The 14,827-nt window shown below is 56.1% G+C and overlaps 1 protein-coding gene across 1 annotated transcript in view; it reads left to right on the forward strand.

Moving 5' to 3' along the window:
- Nucleotides 1–14,827, forward strand: part of PTPRF (protein tyrosine phosphatase, receptor type, F) — a 98,041-nt gene that overhangs the window by 60,348 nt on the left and 22,866 nt on the right. Inside the window, exons 9-14 of the mRNA XM_011945555.1 lie at nucleotides 3,014–3,283; nucleotides 5,227–5,808; nucleotides 6,067–6,203; nucleotides 6,719–6,863; nucleotides 11,974–12,279; nucleotides 12,946–13,139. Of these exons, the coding sequence (XP_011800945.1) occupies nucleotides 3,014–3,283; nucleotides 5,227–5,808; nucleotides 6,067–6,203; nucleotides 6,719–6,863; nucleotides 11,974–12,279; nucleotides 12,946–13,139 (1,634 nt within the window). The remainder of the gene's footprint in view (nucleotides 1–3,013; nucleotides 3,284–5,226; nucleotides 5,809–6,066; nucleotides 6,204–6,718; nucleotides 6,864–11,973; nucleotides 12,280–12,945; nucleotides 13,140–14,827) is intronic.

Below are 14,827 nucleotides of genomic sequence, written 5' to 3' on the forward strand. Positions count from 1 at the left end.
CTTCTCCCCAGAGCCTTCTGGGTTTTTTTTTTTCAGGCCTGTCAGCCAGGGCTCGGAAGGGTGACAATTTTTCATCACACAGACCTATTTCTACTATGTATATAAACTTGGTCATGCTGCTTGGTTTTAAATCAGTTCCCGCCGGGCGCGGTGGCTCACGCCTGTAATCCTAGCACTTTGGGAGGCTGAGATGGGCGGATCACGAGGTCAGGAGATCGAGACCATCCTGGCTAACATGGTGAAACCCTATCTCTACTAAAAATACAAAAAAATTAGCCGGGCGTGGTGGCGGGCACCTGTAGTCCCAGCTACACGGGAGGCTGAGGCAGGAGAATGGCGTGAACCCGGGGGGCGGAGCTTGCAGTGAGCAGAGATTGTGCCACTGTACTCCAGCCCGGGGACAGAGCTAGACTCTGTCTCAAAAAAAAAAAAAAAAAAAAAAATCAGTTCCCTTGACTGTAATTGGCAGGTGATAGCATCTACAGCGTGGAAACCTGCACCTAGTAGGTGCTTAAGCATAGCTTCCCTTCCCATGAAGAGGAGGAGACGGGGCACCCACTGGCCGAGAGGACAGGAGAGATTTGGTTCATTAAGGCTGCTCCTCTGTGCTGCCCCCACCCTGCTTCCATGGCAGGCCTGGACTTGATCTGCAAACAGACCTGCCTGCCTGTGCCCGTCCCTGAGGCCCATCTCCAGAGCAGAGGGAAGGCACACACCACCAGGCTGGGTGGTAGTCCTGGCTGAGCCTCCTGCTCTCACCTTGGACCATTTAGAGAGCATGCTCAGAGAGTCCTCTGTTGCCATGAGACACTTGCCAGCCATGCCCCGGGATCCACCTGTTCTGCCACAAGAACTGTGTCTGTGACATGCTGTCATCGTTTAGGTAGAGACTCTTGGCACTAGAACAGATGACAGAAACCCACTCATACCAATGTAAGCAAAACAAGGAACTCTTGTGTTACAAACCTGAAAAATGTAGTAGATTTGGTGTTGGGCAGGGCTAGATCCAGGTACTTAAACAGGTTGGCCAGGCATTTGTCTGTCTGTTTCTGGCTCTCCTCTCCTCTGTTGACATCTTTGTTCTCAAGCGGCTTTTCCTGTGTGTTGGGAGAAGCCATCCCCAACTGCTCTAAGCTTAGCTGCCTCAGTAGAGAGAGAAGGTCGCTTTTCTAATAGTTTCTGCAGAACTCCAAAGGCTGTTTCTCCATAGTCAGATCTGGGTCACACGCCCCATGTACCAAGAATGGGGGTAGAAGTGGTTTCCCTAAAGACAATGGGAGTGCTGATTGATTTGAGGAGAAGGCAGAACGCTGAATGTCTACAAGACACTCTCATCCCCTAGGTGAACCTGGGGACACAGATCCAGCCCACCAGCACCTGTCAGGCCTGGCCTCCTCTGGGGCTGCCAGGGTTTGGATTCTGTCTGGAGCACCGAAGTAAGGCAGGCTGTGGAAGGGGTTGAAGCAAGTGCTAAGTTAGGTAGGGTCTTGTAGGCTAGGCAGAGATGTCACTGGGAGCCGTGCAGGAACTTGTTAAACAGGGAGTGGCATCAGATTTGTGCCAGCTGTTTCCGGAGAGCCGGTGAGCAGGAATTGGAGCGGGGAACAACAAGGCAGGAGGACCAACGCGGAACCCATTTCAGCAACCCAGGGAAGGATGATGGTGCTTGGACTTTGGTGGTGGCAGTTGCTTCTGCGTCTGGAGAGAAATACATGGATTCGAAAGATATATTAGGCCACCCCGTTGACAGGACCTGGTGACTTGCTGAATGTCTGATCTCTGGGTCTCAGTTTTGACCCCTGTGTAGTGAGGTCAGATGTTGGACCGGGTGGTCTCTGCAGTTGCTGCTAGCTCTGGTTCTGTGATTTGGGGCTGTGCGAGCAGCATAGTCTGGTGCTCATAGTGGAGGTGCTCCTGATGTGGTGCTGTGGGGTCTTTGCATGCCTGGGGTCCCCAGTGAGGTTCCTCAGAGACCAGTGCTCTCAGCAGTGCTCTTGGGTACTGACTAGCCTGCTGCCTGCTGCCTCTGGCCCTGCGTGTGAGAGTGCCCGTGTAGGGCACACCTTGGCCTCTGCTCACCAGCTGCATGGCCCATCTGCATGCCAGGCATGCCTGCCCACGGCTGGGTTTCGTCACCTTCTTTCCCTCTGCATGCTCCTGTGTCTGTGCCAAGCTTACAACTTCAGGGGGGTGGTTCTAGGCTGTACCCTGGACTGAGAAGCTCAGAACAGCTTCCAGCCAGGAGAGTCCAAGGTTGGAGGTCGTGGCCAGGCACAGCCACCCTCCCCTTGAGACCCTTGTTTGTTGGCGCAGGAAGGCATCTGTTCGGCGCCCTCATCATGTTACTGCCATCGTCATGCCCATCCTGCCCGCGGACCACGTCCCTGGCCTGCCCTGACCCCTGCCCAGCCCTCCTGAGGGCAGCCCCTTTGCTTGGGTTCCCAGATTGTGCCCTGAGCATGGCTGAGACCTTGGCAGGTGGCGCCACCACTTAAACTTATTTCTTCCCTTCAGGCTATGGCCTGGAGGTGGAGGCAGTGACTCCACAGCAGGTGGCTGTAGCCCTCTGGACTGACCTTCTGCCCCGCCCAGGCATGCTCAGAGGACTCTCCACCCTAGGGCCTGCTTTCTCTCCCTGGTGCCCCAGCCAGGAGCAGGCAGAGATGGGCCCTGGAGGACAACCTGGGTTGTGGTCCTGACCAGGCCTGGACCTTGTACTGAGTCCCTGTGTGACCCTGGGCAGACAGGAGCTTCCTGACAGGCCTCAGCTTCCTAGGCTATAAAATGGGAGATTGGTTGCAAGATTGTGTTCCAGACAGCCCCTGAGTGTGGGGGCCACTTCTAGGCTGGAGGTGGGGTGGGAGTGGATGGTGAGCTGGGGTCCGGCGGTGCCACCCCTCTGAGCGTGGGTTTGGCTCTAACCAGAGGGGCTACCTGGATGAGGGGCCCCTGCCCTTCCATGCAGCCGTGTGTTCTGCCCGGCCTGTGAGTGCCTCTCTCCCTCCTCCTGCAGTGCGCCGCGTGGCTCCTCGTTTCTCCATCCCACCCAGCAGCCAGGAGGTGATGCCAGGCGGCAGCGTGAACCTGACATGTGTGGCAGTGGGTGCGCCCATGCCCTACGTGAAGTGGATGATGGGGGTCGAGGAGCTCACCAAGGAGGATGAGATGCCAGTCGGCCGCAACGTCCTGGAGCTCAGCAATGTCGTGCGCTCTGCCAACTACACCTGTGTGGCTATCTCCTCACTGGGCATGATCGAGGCCACAGCCCAGGTCACAGTGAAAGGTGAGTGTGGCAGGTGCTGTGACCAGTACCCTCCCTGTCATCCGGGAGGTCCTGGTGGCGGACGAATGTGAGCTGACTGCCATGGGCACAGGCATGGCTGAGGGATTCTTACCCTTTCCTGGGTGTCCCTGCCCTGGGGTCCTCCAGCCCTTAGAGGGAGGGAGGGAGGGATTTCCATTTTTAGCCGGCTTAATGATAATAGTTAAGGCATATTGAGTTTCTCGGTAGCAGACAGCATGCTAGCTAGCAAGCACAGTTTCTTTTGTTTTTTTCTGTTTTACCCTGAGAGATAGGTGCTCTTATTATTTCCATTTTTCAGATGAAGGAACCGAGGTACAGAGAGGGTATATCACTTGCCCAGGGTCACACAAAAATAAATGACAGAGCAGGAACTTAAACCCAGGGTGGTCTGAATCCATAACTCTCCCTCCTAACCACTATATAGTACCAGGTGTAATAGCTTCCCAGCAAGAAGGATGTGGTAAAATAGTAGGGGAAGTGGATTCTCTCTGTCCTGGAGACAGGCACACATATTACACATATGTTATATATATGTAACAGATTCTGGCCGGGCACGGTGGCCCATTCCTGTAATCCTAGTGCTTTGGAAGGCCAAGTTGGAAGGATTGCTTGAGCTCAGGAGTTTGAGACCAGCCCAGTTAACATAGTGAGACCCCATCTCTACAAAAAAAAAATTCAAAGTTGTGCATGGTGGCACACACCTGTGGCCCAGCTACTTGGGAGGCTGAGACAGGAGGATCACTTGAGCCTGGGAGGATGAGGCTGCAGTGATGCAGTGAGCCATGATCACACCACTGCACTCCAGCCTGAGTGACAGTGAGACCCTATGAAAAAAGAAAAGATTCCTTCCTGGTCTCCCTGCTTCAATTCTCAACAGCCTCTGATCCATTATCTCTTTTGCAACTTGAGTGATCTTTAAAAAAATGTAATTCAGGATCAAGTCACTTCCTTTTGGGAAAGGGAGAAACACCTTCCAGTGGCTTCCCGTTGGTTTAGGATACAGATCAGGATCCTCACTGTGGTGTCCCAGGGCTGCTGGCTTCCCACCCTGTCACAAGCCAGCTGCCCAGACACACGCTGCTTTCCGTCTGCCATGCTCCTTGTCCGGTCCCTTCTGTCACTGGCTCCATGTACCCCTTCAGGCCTCAGCTCGATGATGCTTTCCTTCCCTCATCACCCTATCCAAGGAGATTCCCTGGATCTTACTTCACCTCAGCACCCTGATTCTTGCTGTCCTTGCACCTGCCAGAATCATGAGTACGATCGACTTGTGTATTGATTCTCTCTCGTACTGAGGTGTAAACTCCATGAGAGCAGGGATGTGACTGTGTGGCATTGTAGCCCCAGCACAGTGTCTGGCATTGAGTGGGTGCTTGTTAATAATTTATTGAATGATTGTGGACTCAGGGCCTTCCCACTTCAATTTGAGCCAAGCCACGAGGTCTGTGGGGCCGGCAGCCCCATCACTCTTTCTAAAATTCTGGGCCAGTCCCTAAGGAAAGATCTCCCCTTCCCCTGCCTATTACACATACTCTCCACCACGTGAGCTCAGGTGACCTGCAGAGGCAGATAGCTGCTACCCAGTCTGGGTGCCTTTCATCTACATGGGACTGCAAGGGTCCCCTCACCTCCAGGTCTGTTTGTTAGATGAGTCTTGTGTACTGATGGGAGGGTCCAGTGAGTCCCACAGTTGGTATGTGTACATACTAGATGACCCAAGGCCTGGGGGCCGCCTGGCCACCATCCGCCACGTGTGCCTTCAGAGGTCACCATAAGCTTTTCTGGACATTTTTCAAGGTAGGCTGTGGGTATCAGCCACACTCAGGTAGCCCCACCAGGTATCCTGGATAATCCCCAAGTATAGGGTTGGTTCCTAAGGATCTTGACCTCGGGCAGCTTTGAGCCTTCCACTTTGTCTCCAGCTCTGCCGAAGCCTCCGATTGATCTTGTGGTGACAGAGACAACTGCCACCAGTGTCACCCTCACCTGGGACTCTGGGAACTCAGAGCCTATATCCTACTATGGCATCCAGTACCGCGCAGCGGGCACAGAGGGCCCCTTTCAGGAGGTGGATGGTGTGGCCACCACCCGCTACAGCATTGGCGGCCTCAGTCCTTTCTCGGAATATGCCTTCCGCGTGCTGGCGGTGAACAGCATCGGGCGAGGGCCGCCCAGCGAGGCAGTGCGGGCACGCACGGGAGAGCAGGCGCCCTCCAGCCCACCGCGCCGCGTGCAGGCACGCATGCTGAGCGCCAGCACAATGCTGGTGCAGTGGGAGCCTCCTGAGGAGCCCAACGGCCTGGTGCGAGGATACCGCGTCTACTATACTCCGGACTCCCGCCGCCCCCCGAGTGCCTGGCACAAGCACAACACCGACGCGGGGCTCCTCACCACCGTGGGCAACCTGCTGCCTGGCATCACCTACAGCCTGCGCGTGCTTGCCTTCACCGCTGTGGGCGACGGCCCTCCCAGCCCCACCATCCAGGTCAAGACGCAGCAGGGAGGTAGGTGGGGGCACACTGGCTGGGCAGCCGACAGCAGAGAAGGGGAGGCTGAGGTTGTGGCGGCACCTCTCCCCTTCCCTCGGCTGTGAGGTTGGGGGCTGTTGGGAGGATCAAGGTGCCATATTCCATAGATGTATGGTCAGTTGGGATGTAGGATAAGGGTGTGAGATTAGGGTCTGCCTTCCTTGGCCCCCTCTTCCCTGGGCACTCCTGACCTCACGCAGATGAGGCTGACCTGCCTGGTGTGGGGTGTTGCAGTGCCTGCCCAGCCCGCGGACTTCCAGGCCGAGGTGGAGTCGGACACCAGGATCCAGCTCTCGTGGCTGCTGCCCCCTCAGGAGCGAATCATCATGTATGAGCTGGTGTACTGGGTGGCAGAGGACGAAGACCAACAGGTGTGCAGTGGGCAGAGAAGTGCTGAGGGGGTCTCCTGGTCCCTGAGGGTCTGCAATGGGTTTAACCCCAGGAGGTGTTTTCTGGATTCTGTGGCTTGTGTGGGCATAGCCTGTAAGGTTTCTGCTGGAGGCTTGGTGGCGCATGCGTGCCATGTGGCCTGCACAGCCTGTATGATTCTGGAGTCATACAGGCTGTATGACTCTTTGCTGGGGGCAAAGTCCCCAGGGTCTGCCTTGAATTTCCTAGGCTCTGTGGCTCACATGACTGGCAGAGCCCTAAAGGTCCCCCAGAAGCCGTGTGTTCTAGGTGGCTCCCGTGGCCCATGTGGTCTGTGAGGCTCCTGTGGCATGGGCTAAGCCCTGAGTTGCTTGTGTGGTCCATGTGGCCTTATGGTGTGGAGCCAGTCCTGGAGCCATGGTGGGTCCAGAGGTGTCACATTACAGCCCATGTTGGGAACAACCTCTGAGTGACCTTTGAGCTCAGAGCTGTCAGTGAGTGCTCCCTGCTCTTCCAGCACAAGGTGACCTTCGACCCAACCTCCTCCTACACACTAGAGGACCTGAAGCCCGACACACTCTACCGCTTCCAGCTGGCTGCGCGCTCGGATATGGGGGTGGGTGTCTTCACCCCCACCATTGAGGCCCGCACAGCACAGTCCAGTAAGTGTCTCCCGAGTCCACTGCCTGTTTCACCTGGGTTGGGGGACACACACACACACACACACACACACACACACACGCACACACACATCCTTCCCCCTCAACCAGGCGGGTGGGGTGGTCAGGTCTGCTAGCCAAACCGGACTCTGGCCTGGGCTCTGATTTTGGGCCTCGGGAGAGGGCCAGGTAAGTGCCTCCCAATCTGTCCAGTCCAGGCGGCTGCTGCCCTCCCTGCTCCCTACCCAGCCTCCTGCCCCTCCTCCCGCCCATGCCCCACATGCTGCCCAGGTAAGTTTTGTGTCTGTGCCTCATCTCCATCCCCACTCTGTGCTAGTCACACTAGCTGATGGGCCGTCCTCGGTGGGTCTGCTGCGTCCCAGACCTGCTTTGGTGGCTGTTTCTCCTCCCCATGGCCCCACGTCTCATCTCCCCATCACCCACATTCCCTTCCTCATACCCCTGATAAAAGTTACCTGGGAGTCATGTGATCACCTTCAGCCGACTGCACTCGGGGACAGGTCTGAAAATGCGGCCATGTGACCCAGCCTGCCCACGTGGGCATTGAATTGTAACCATGTGGCCATGCAGGGGACTGTTTGCAAGGCTGTCTGTGTGATGACTCTGGTATTGTGTGTTACTATATTCTGCTTATGTGAGACTCTGATGCTGCAGCTGTAGGAGGGGCACTGCCAATGAATGTGAGTGTGACCATACCTGACCAGCTGGCTGTGCAGCACTTGTGTATGTGTGTCGGTGGATCTTGGGCATGACCCTTGTCTTTGTGGGTAACTCTGTGGCCTGACCCTGTGACTGTGTTGGTGGGTCTCGGTAGTCCCCACAGAGTAGACTGAGTGTGTGTGTGACTCTGTGGTTGCTGCTGGGTGGCCTGTGTGTGGTCACACAGCCACAGTCAGCTGCTGTGTGAGACTCTGTGTGATAGGGTGTCACGAATGTGACTGTGACTGGGTAGCATTGTGGAATTGAGATGGTGACCACATCTGATGTGGCCATGTGATGACCATAAGCATGGCGGTGTCTGAAGTGGTCCTTATGAAGTGAGACCATGTGCATGTACCAGTGATGTCAAGAGGCTGTGTGTGACCTTGTGTTTGTGGATTCATTCCAGAAGCACCTGCTGTGCTCCAGCGGGGGGCCAGGCCCCATGCACAGTACAGGGCTGGCAGCATAACCAGACACATGGCGTCTGCCCATGGGGATCCTGCATTCCAGCAGGGCAGACAGACATTGCACCTGTAATTACCCAGATGAGCTTTTTTATTTTATTTTTTGAGATGGAGTTTTGCTCTTGTCACCCAGGCTGGAGAACAATGGCACCATCTCGGCTCACTGTAACGTCTGCCTGCTCGGGTAAAATGATTCTTCTGCCATAGCCTCCCGAGTAGGTGGGATTGCAGGCGACCACTACCACGCCTGGCTAATTTTTGTATTTTTAGTAAAGACAATTTCACCATGTTGGCCAGGCTGGTCTCTAACTCCTGACCTCAGGTGACCCACCCACCTCGGCCTCCGCAAAGTGCTCCCAAAGTACCAGGATTACAGGCATGAGCCACCGCACCTGACCTCCAAATGAGCTTTTAATGACATTTGTGTAAAGTAAGATGGAAGAGCCGGGCGTGGTGGCTTACGCCTGTAATCCTGGCACTTTGGAAGTCCGAGGAGGGCAGATCATCTTAGGTCGGGAGTTCGATACCAGCCTGACCAACATAGAGAGGCTCCGTCTCTATTAAAATATACAAAATTAGCTGGGCGTGGTGCCACATGACTGTAATCCCAGCTACTCGGGAGGCTGAGGCAGGAGAATTGCTTGAACTGGGAGGGGGAGGTTGCAGTGAGCCGAGATTGCGCCATTGCACTCCAGCCTGGGCAGCAAGAGTGAAAATCTGTCTCAAAAAAAAAAAAAGGTAGGATGGAAAAAACAGGTTGGAGAGATGATGAGACCTCCTTTGATCTGAGGGGTCAAAAAGTGTTGCCTTGGGGAAGTGACACTTCCCCAAGGCCTGAAGGAAGAGTGGGAGCCAACTAGTAAATGAACAGGAGCAGGGAGCACACAGGCCTTGGGGAGAGTCTGCAGGCCTGAAGGCCTTCCAGCTGCAAGGCTCGTGGTTATGGTCACTGGGTAAGCAGCAGGCCAGTGTGGTTGCAGTAGCTGCCGGAGCTATGGCAGGGCCTTGGGGACACAGGGTAGGCAGGAGGGCTGACTCTGGCTGCTCTGTGAGAATGGACAGGGCAGCCTGCGAGGAGGCAGAGACCAGTTAGGAGGCTTTGAAGCGGTCCGGGGAAAAGATGGTGGCCCAGGTGAGATGATGGTGGTGGATCTGAGAACTGTCAGGGATGCTGACTGGTCAGACTTGGTGATGGGTTATGAATAGGGGCCCAGAGGGGAGGGAAATGGAGGTGAATCTTGTTTCTGGTATGTTAACCTGGGAGGCGGGTGGTGCTGGCGCGGGATGGGAAATGGGGCAGAGGCAGGTGTGAAGACTGCAGCTGGTCTCAGACACCCAAGTTCAAGATGCCGTGTGCCATCCACATGGCAGAGTTTGGCATGCTGTGGGAATCCAGGGCTGGGCCGGAGCTGAAGGACCCTGAGAAGAAAGACTGCAGATGAGAGGAAATCAGGGGAGGGGAGCGACTTGGAGCTTGGAAGGAGAGAAAGTTTCAAGAAGTAGACGAGATGCTGCTGAGTGGTCAGGAGTACCTGTTGGACCGAGCAACATAGAGGAGTGGCCCTGGAGACGAAGTTTGGTGCAGGGTAGGACGAAAGCTGGTGTGTGTTTTATGAGGCCTATGTGGGTGCTGAGGATGTGGAGGCAGCAAGCCCAGACGTTGCCAGAAAGTGTAGCTCTGAACGAGGGGACCATTGTGGCTAGAGAGGGCTGTGGGGCTGAGGGTGGGATTTTTCTTTCTTTCTTTTTTTTTTTTTTTTTGAGACAAAGTACAAAGTGTCACTCTGTCTCCCAGGCTGGAGTGCAATGGCACGATCTTGGCTCATTGCAACCTCCGTCCACCTCCCGGATTCAGGTGATTCTCCTGCCTCAGCCTCCCAAGTAGCTGAGATTGTACCATGCCCAGCTAATTTTTGTATTTTTAGTAGAGACGGGGTTTCACCATGTTGACCGGCCTAGGAATATGAACTTCTGACCTCAGGTGATCCATCTGCCTTGGCCTCCCAAAGTGCTGGGATTACAGGTGTGAGCCACCGCACCCGGCCTGGGATTGTTCTTTTAAGATGGGAAAATCTCAAGCATATTTAAATGCTATTGGAAACAGTCAATAGGAAAAAAAGAAACCATGGAAAAGAGGATAACTGGTGGAGCCTCGGGAGGTGGAGAGAAAGGACACAGCATTGGTGGTGGGAGAGCTTAGCCTTGGACAGGGTGGCTCAACTCTCCATTCTCATGGGTGGAAAGGAGAGAATCACTGCAGATGCAAGTAGAGTGGGGGGTTGTAGCAAGAGATGGAGATCGCTGCTGCAAAAGTCCAGTCTTCTCTGTGGAATGGGAGGCATAGTCATGTGCCAAGAGGAGGCAGGAAAAGGGAGCTGGAGGTCTGCGGAGCGTGGGGGAGGGGGACTGTGTTTCGTGTGAGGTGCCAGAGCAAGCCAGGCAGGAGGCAGAAATAGGTAACATAAAAGGTCCTGGAGGATGAGGCCTCTGGGGACATGTGCACTGGATGCCATCCTGCCCCAGTGCTGCTGTAGAGAAGGCGGGGGAGAGTTGGATTCATCTAGCGCTTGGCACAGGCCAGGAAGGAGCATGGAAAGATCAGGAGGTGAGGGACTTTGCGATATTAGTGAGAGTGTGGTAGGTGGTGGACTGTGGAAGCTGAACATGGAGGGTGGGAAGGACAAGGTTGACGGACAGGCATCCCGAGGAGCTGGCGATCAGGTGCAGTGTCCAGGACCTGGAGTGACTGAGCAAGGACAAGGGGGTAGCGTCTGCGAGGGGATGTTATAGCCCGTGATTCTGGAGGGAGGGCCATCCCCAGTACTAGCAGCCTCCAGGGCATAACCACAGCTGTGTAGGGGAGGAGAAAGTCTGGAGATGAGGGGCTCTGGGGCCAGTGGGTCAGGGGGCTGCTGAAGTCCTCATGGCAGGGGGTGGTGACAGAACTTGAAGAGGAAACCTGTGCATTTCAGCAGAGCCCTCGGTGGGCGTGGAGTCTGGACGCATCACTGGACACAAGGAGACACATGTCTGCCTCCTAATTCCCAAGGAAGCTGTTGAGTGAGGGCACCTCTGTTGGGTTCTTTTTCTCCAAACCCCAGGGGCCATTGGCCTTCATGTCCAGTCTCCAGTTGGTGATTACCTGTGGCACTGGCAAAGAGACCATTTCCAGGCAGGCACAGGTGAAGGCTGCCTTATGCCAAAAGGGCCACTGGGGCCACTCTTCCTCAGAAGAGCAGAACTGTGCGGCACAGTGGGCATGAAGCAGTTCTCCATATGTGACTGTGTGTGTGGGTGGCGGTGGGATGGCCACGTGCTTGTGTGTGTCTGATACCGTGTATGTTTTGTGTAAGGTGGCATATGTGTGGGAGAGACCTCGTGTGAGAGAACTCGAAGCTGTGTCAGAACTGGAAGACATTGTGTGAGAGACTGTGTGTCAGATGCCGTGTGTGAGACACCAAGATGCTATGGGTATGTGATACTCTGTGTATGTGTGAGTCTGTGTGAGAGACACTGATACTCAAGACATTGTGTGTATGAGACACTGAGACACCAAGTGTATGTATGAGACACCCTGTGTGTGACTGTGAGAGGCGTGTGTGAAGCACCGAGACTGTGAGGGACACTGTGTGTGGAGAGGCACAGAGACTGTGTGTGTGAGGCTGTGTGAGAGTCAGTGTGTGTGATACTGTGTGTGTATCACCGTGCGTGTGTGAGAGGGAGGGGGAGAGAGGGAGGCAGGTCAGAGGGAGTCAGGCGTCCTTGGCGAGAGTGGCAGCAGCCTGCCTGGAGGGACCCTGGGATGGTCATTTCAGCACCTGAGGGGTAGCCTGCCCGGGTGAGTCTCCAGTCCACTGTGACTCAGTCATTGTGCCTGTGATCCCCACCCTCCATCTGCTTGCTTCCCCCCCATTTGTCTTCCCCAGCCCCCTCCGCCCCTCCCCAGAAGGTGATGTGTGTGAGCACGGGCTCCACCACGGTCCGGGTAAGTTGGGTCCCGCCACCTGCCGACAGCCGCAACGGCGTTATCACCCAGTACTCCGTGGCCTACGAGGCGGTGGACGGCGAGGACCGCAGGCGGCATGTGGTGGATGGCATCAGCCGCGAGCACTCCAGCTGGGACCTGGTGGGCCTGGAGAAGTGGACGGAGTATCGGGTGTGGGTGCGGGCACACACAGATGTGGGCCCCGGCCCTGAGAGCAGCCCGGTGCTGGTGCGCACCGATGAGGACGGTAGGCAGTGCCGCCGGGGCGGGAGGGGAGGAGTTCTGCCTCAGACACCACCTGCCAAGCACCCCAGGGCCTTCCTTTCCCTACCACAGGCCCAGGTCAATTCATCTTTCTCGTTCAGGCTTAATGGCCCAGAGTGGGGGGATGTCACTTATGGGGTAACCTAGGCCCAAATCCCAGCCTTTGGGGCTGTCTCCAAAGGAGCTGAAGTCTTCACAGGCTAAGATGGGAGACGTAGCCCCGTCTAAGATTTGAAAGGTCAAGATTGGGAAGATTGGTGCAAAAGATACTCAAAGTAGAATCAGCAAGACTCCACGTTGGCTGGACATTGGCATGATTTGAGGCCTAGGAAGAGTCAGGACAGGTTGTGCTGACTGGGGGTGGTCAAAGACCTGGTGTCCCACCTCTACCTGTTCCCCCATGTTGACCCTACCCACCAAGTGACAGGCCTGGGCCAGAGGGGTGGGCAGGGCCAGTCCTGGGCTCTTACCCGCAGCAAGCAGGGGGAGCCTTCCTTGTGCCTCACCAGGGACAGATGATCTAAGGAAACTATATCAGGGCCTTTCCTGGGGGAGTGGGGTGCTGAGGCAGGACCCTCGAGTTTGCTGTGCCCACCTGTGCCAGGGTCGATTCCTCCAGGCCTGACTTCCTTCTCTACCTGACCCCCAGTGCCCAGCGGGCCTCCGCGGAAGGTGGAGGTGGAGCCACTGAACTCTACTGCTGTGCATGTCTACTGGAAGCTGCCTGTCCCCAGCAAGCAGCATGGCCAGATCCGTGGCTACCAGGTCACCTACGTGCGGCTGGAGAATGGCGAGCCCCGTGGACTCCCCATCATCCAAGACGTCATGCTAGCCGAGGCCCAGGTGCAGCACTGGGTGGTGGTGGGGTGGCAGAGTGAGCACAGACCAGTATGCACAAGCTCCCATTTGGGGCCCAGATACCCTCTTCCCCTGCTTGCCCTCAGCAGTGCTATGACTGCCTTTCGTTGGTTGTGAGACCCGAGATGCTTTGCAGCATCAGGGATTAGGCTGGGGTTTTTTTGGTGCGTGCGTGTGTGTGTGTGTGTGTGATGGAGCTTCACTCTTGTCACCTCTGGAGTGCCTCCCGGGTTCAAGCAATTCTCCTTCCTCAGCCTCCTGAGTAGCTGGGATTACAGGCGCCTGCCACCACGCCCGGCTAATTTTTGTGCTTTTGGTAAAGACAGGGTTTCACCATGTTGGCCAGGCTGGTCTCGAACTCCTGACCTCAGGTGATCCGTCTGCCTCAGTCTCCCAAAGTGCTGAGATTACAGGTGTGAGCCACCCTGCCCCACCAGGCCAGGATTTTGAGATACGTCTTCTCCCTAGACAGTGCTGGACTGGCATCCACTCCTCCCACAAAAAGGGTAAAGAGAGTGCTCTGGGGCTGTCTTACCCCACTGGCGGCCATGGGTCTGTGGCTGCTACCGAGCTCTGTGAGTAGCCAAGCACAGTGTTGCCCTGCTCCTGGCCCACAGGGAATGGTTCAGCCCCTGATGTTCACCCTCAAGGGCTAGGCCTGTTGGCCAGCCTCACACCTTCCTCTGTGCGCGTCTGTCTTCCTGGGAGGATGGTCCTGCTCTTGAGCTTGGGGTGAGCTCCCTGGGGTATTCTGAACACTAGTTGCTATTCAGATGAAGAACTTGGAATGCTGGGAGGTTATGAGAGTGGTATGGAATTATTCAGCAAGTAGGTGGCTACACTTGGATAAGAAGCCATGTCTGTGGACCCCTAGGAAAGGGCTGCAGTTGCTATCATGAGCCCCCTCCCAAAAGACCCTGCTGGAGAGTCACAGCACCCAGTGTGGTGCTCTTGAGGTCTCCCCATCCAGGAGCAGGGCCTGGGAGGGACCCACACACCCATCCCCGTCCAGCCTCTTACCCTGCCTGGCGGAGAGCAGGGGTGCATGTACCACTCGATGCTGTACACGCTGTGCAGAGGGGTGTCACCCACACAGATTGGAGGCTCACCCCTCTAGCAGGGTTCAACCATCTGAAGCAAAATTCTTTCTGCCCAAAGGGTGCTCTCTTCCCCCTCTTAGCCTGCCCAGTGCTAAGGCATCCGGGGTGGAGGAGGCGGGCATGTGCACCCACCTGCATTCCTGGGGCAGGCTGAGGGCTCCTTGTGGAGCCTCAGTGAACACACCTACCCAGAAACATCCCAGGAATGGGTTTCCCCCCCTCCTCTGTGAGGGGCCAGTGGGGTTCCAGAGAAGCCACTTCAAGTACCCTCTTCTGGTCCCAAGAGGTTCAGAAGGGAACTGGGCCAGAGGCTCAGGGACGCTGAGGCTAAGAGCCTCAGACATCCCATAGTGGGAGGTAACCCAAGTCTGGGGTCCCGGAGGACCCTGAGGATGGAGGGCTGCCCCTGTATCCCTCTTGGGACTGGGTCATTCTGTTCCTCGCCAGTGGGAGAGCCGATGGGGCCTGGTCCCGAGCCTGGCCACAGGGCCCAGTTGTCCCTGCGCTTCCGTCAAGGGCACCACATTCTGTCCTACACCCAACAGCACCATCTGCTCAGCTCAGGGCCCCCAT

Source organism: Colobus angolensis, unplaced genomic scaffold, assembly GCF_000951035.1.
Source record: "Colobus angolensis palliatus isolate OR3802 unplaced genomic scaffold, Cang.pa_1.0 Scaffold106, whole genome shotgun sequence".
NCBI classification, from domain to species: Eukaryota; Metazoa; Chordata; class Mammalia; order Primates; family Cercopithecidae; genus Colobus; species Colobus angolensis.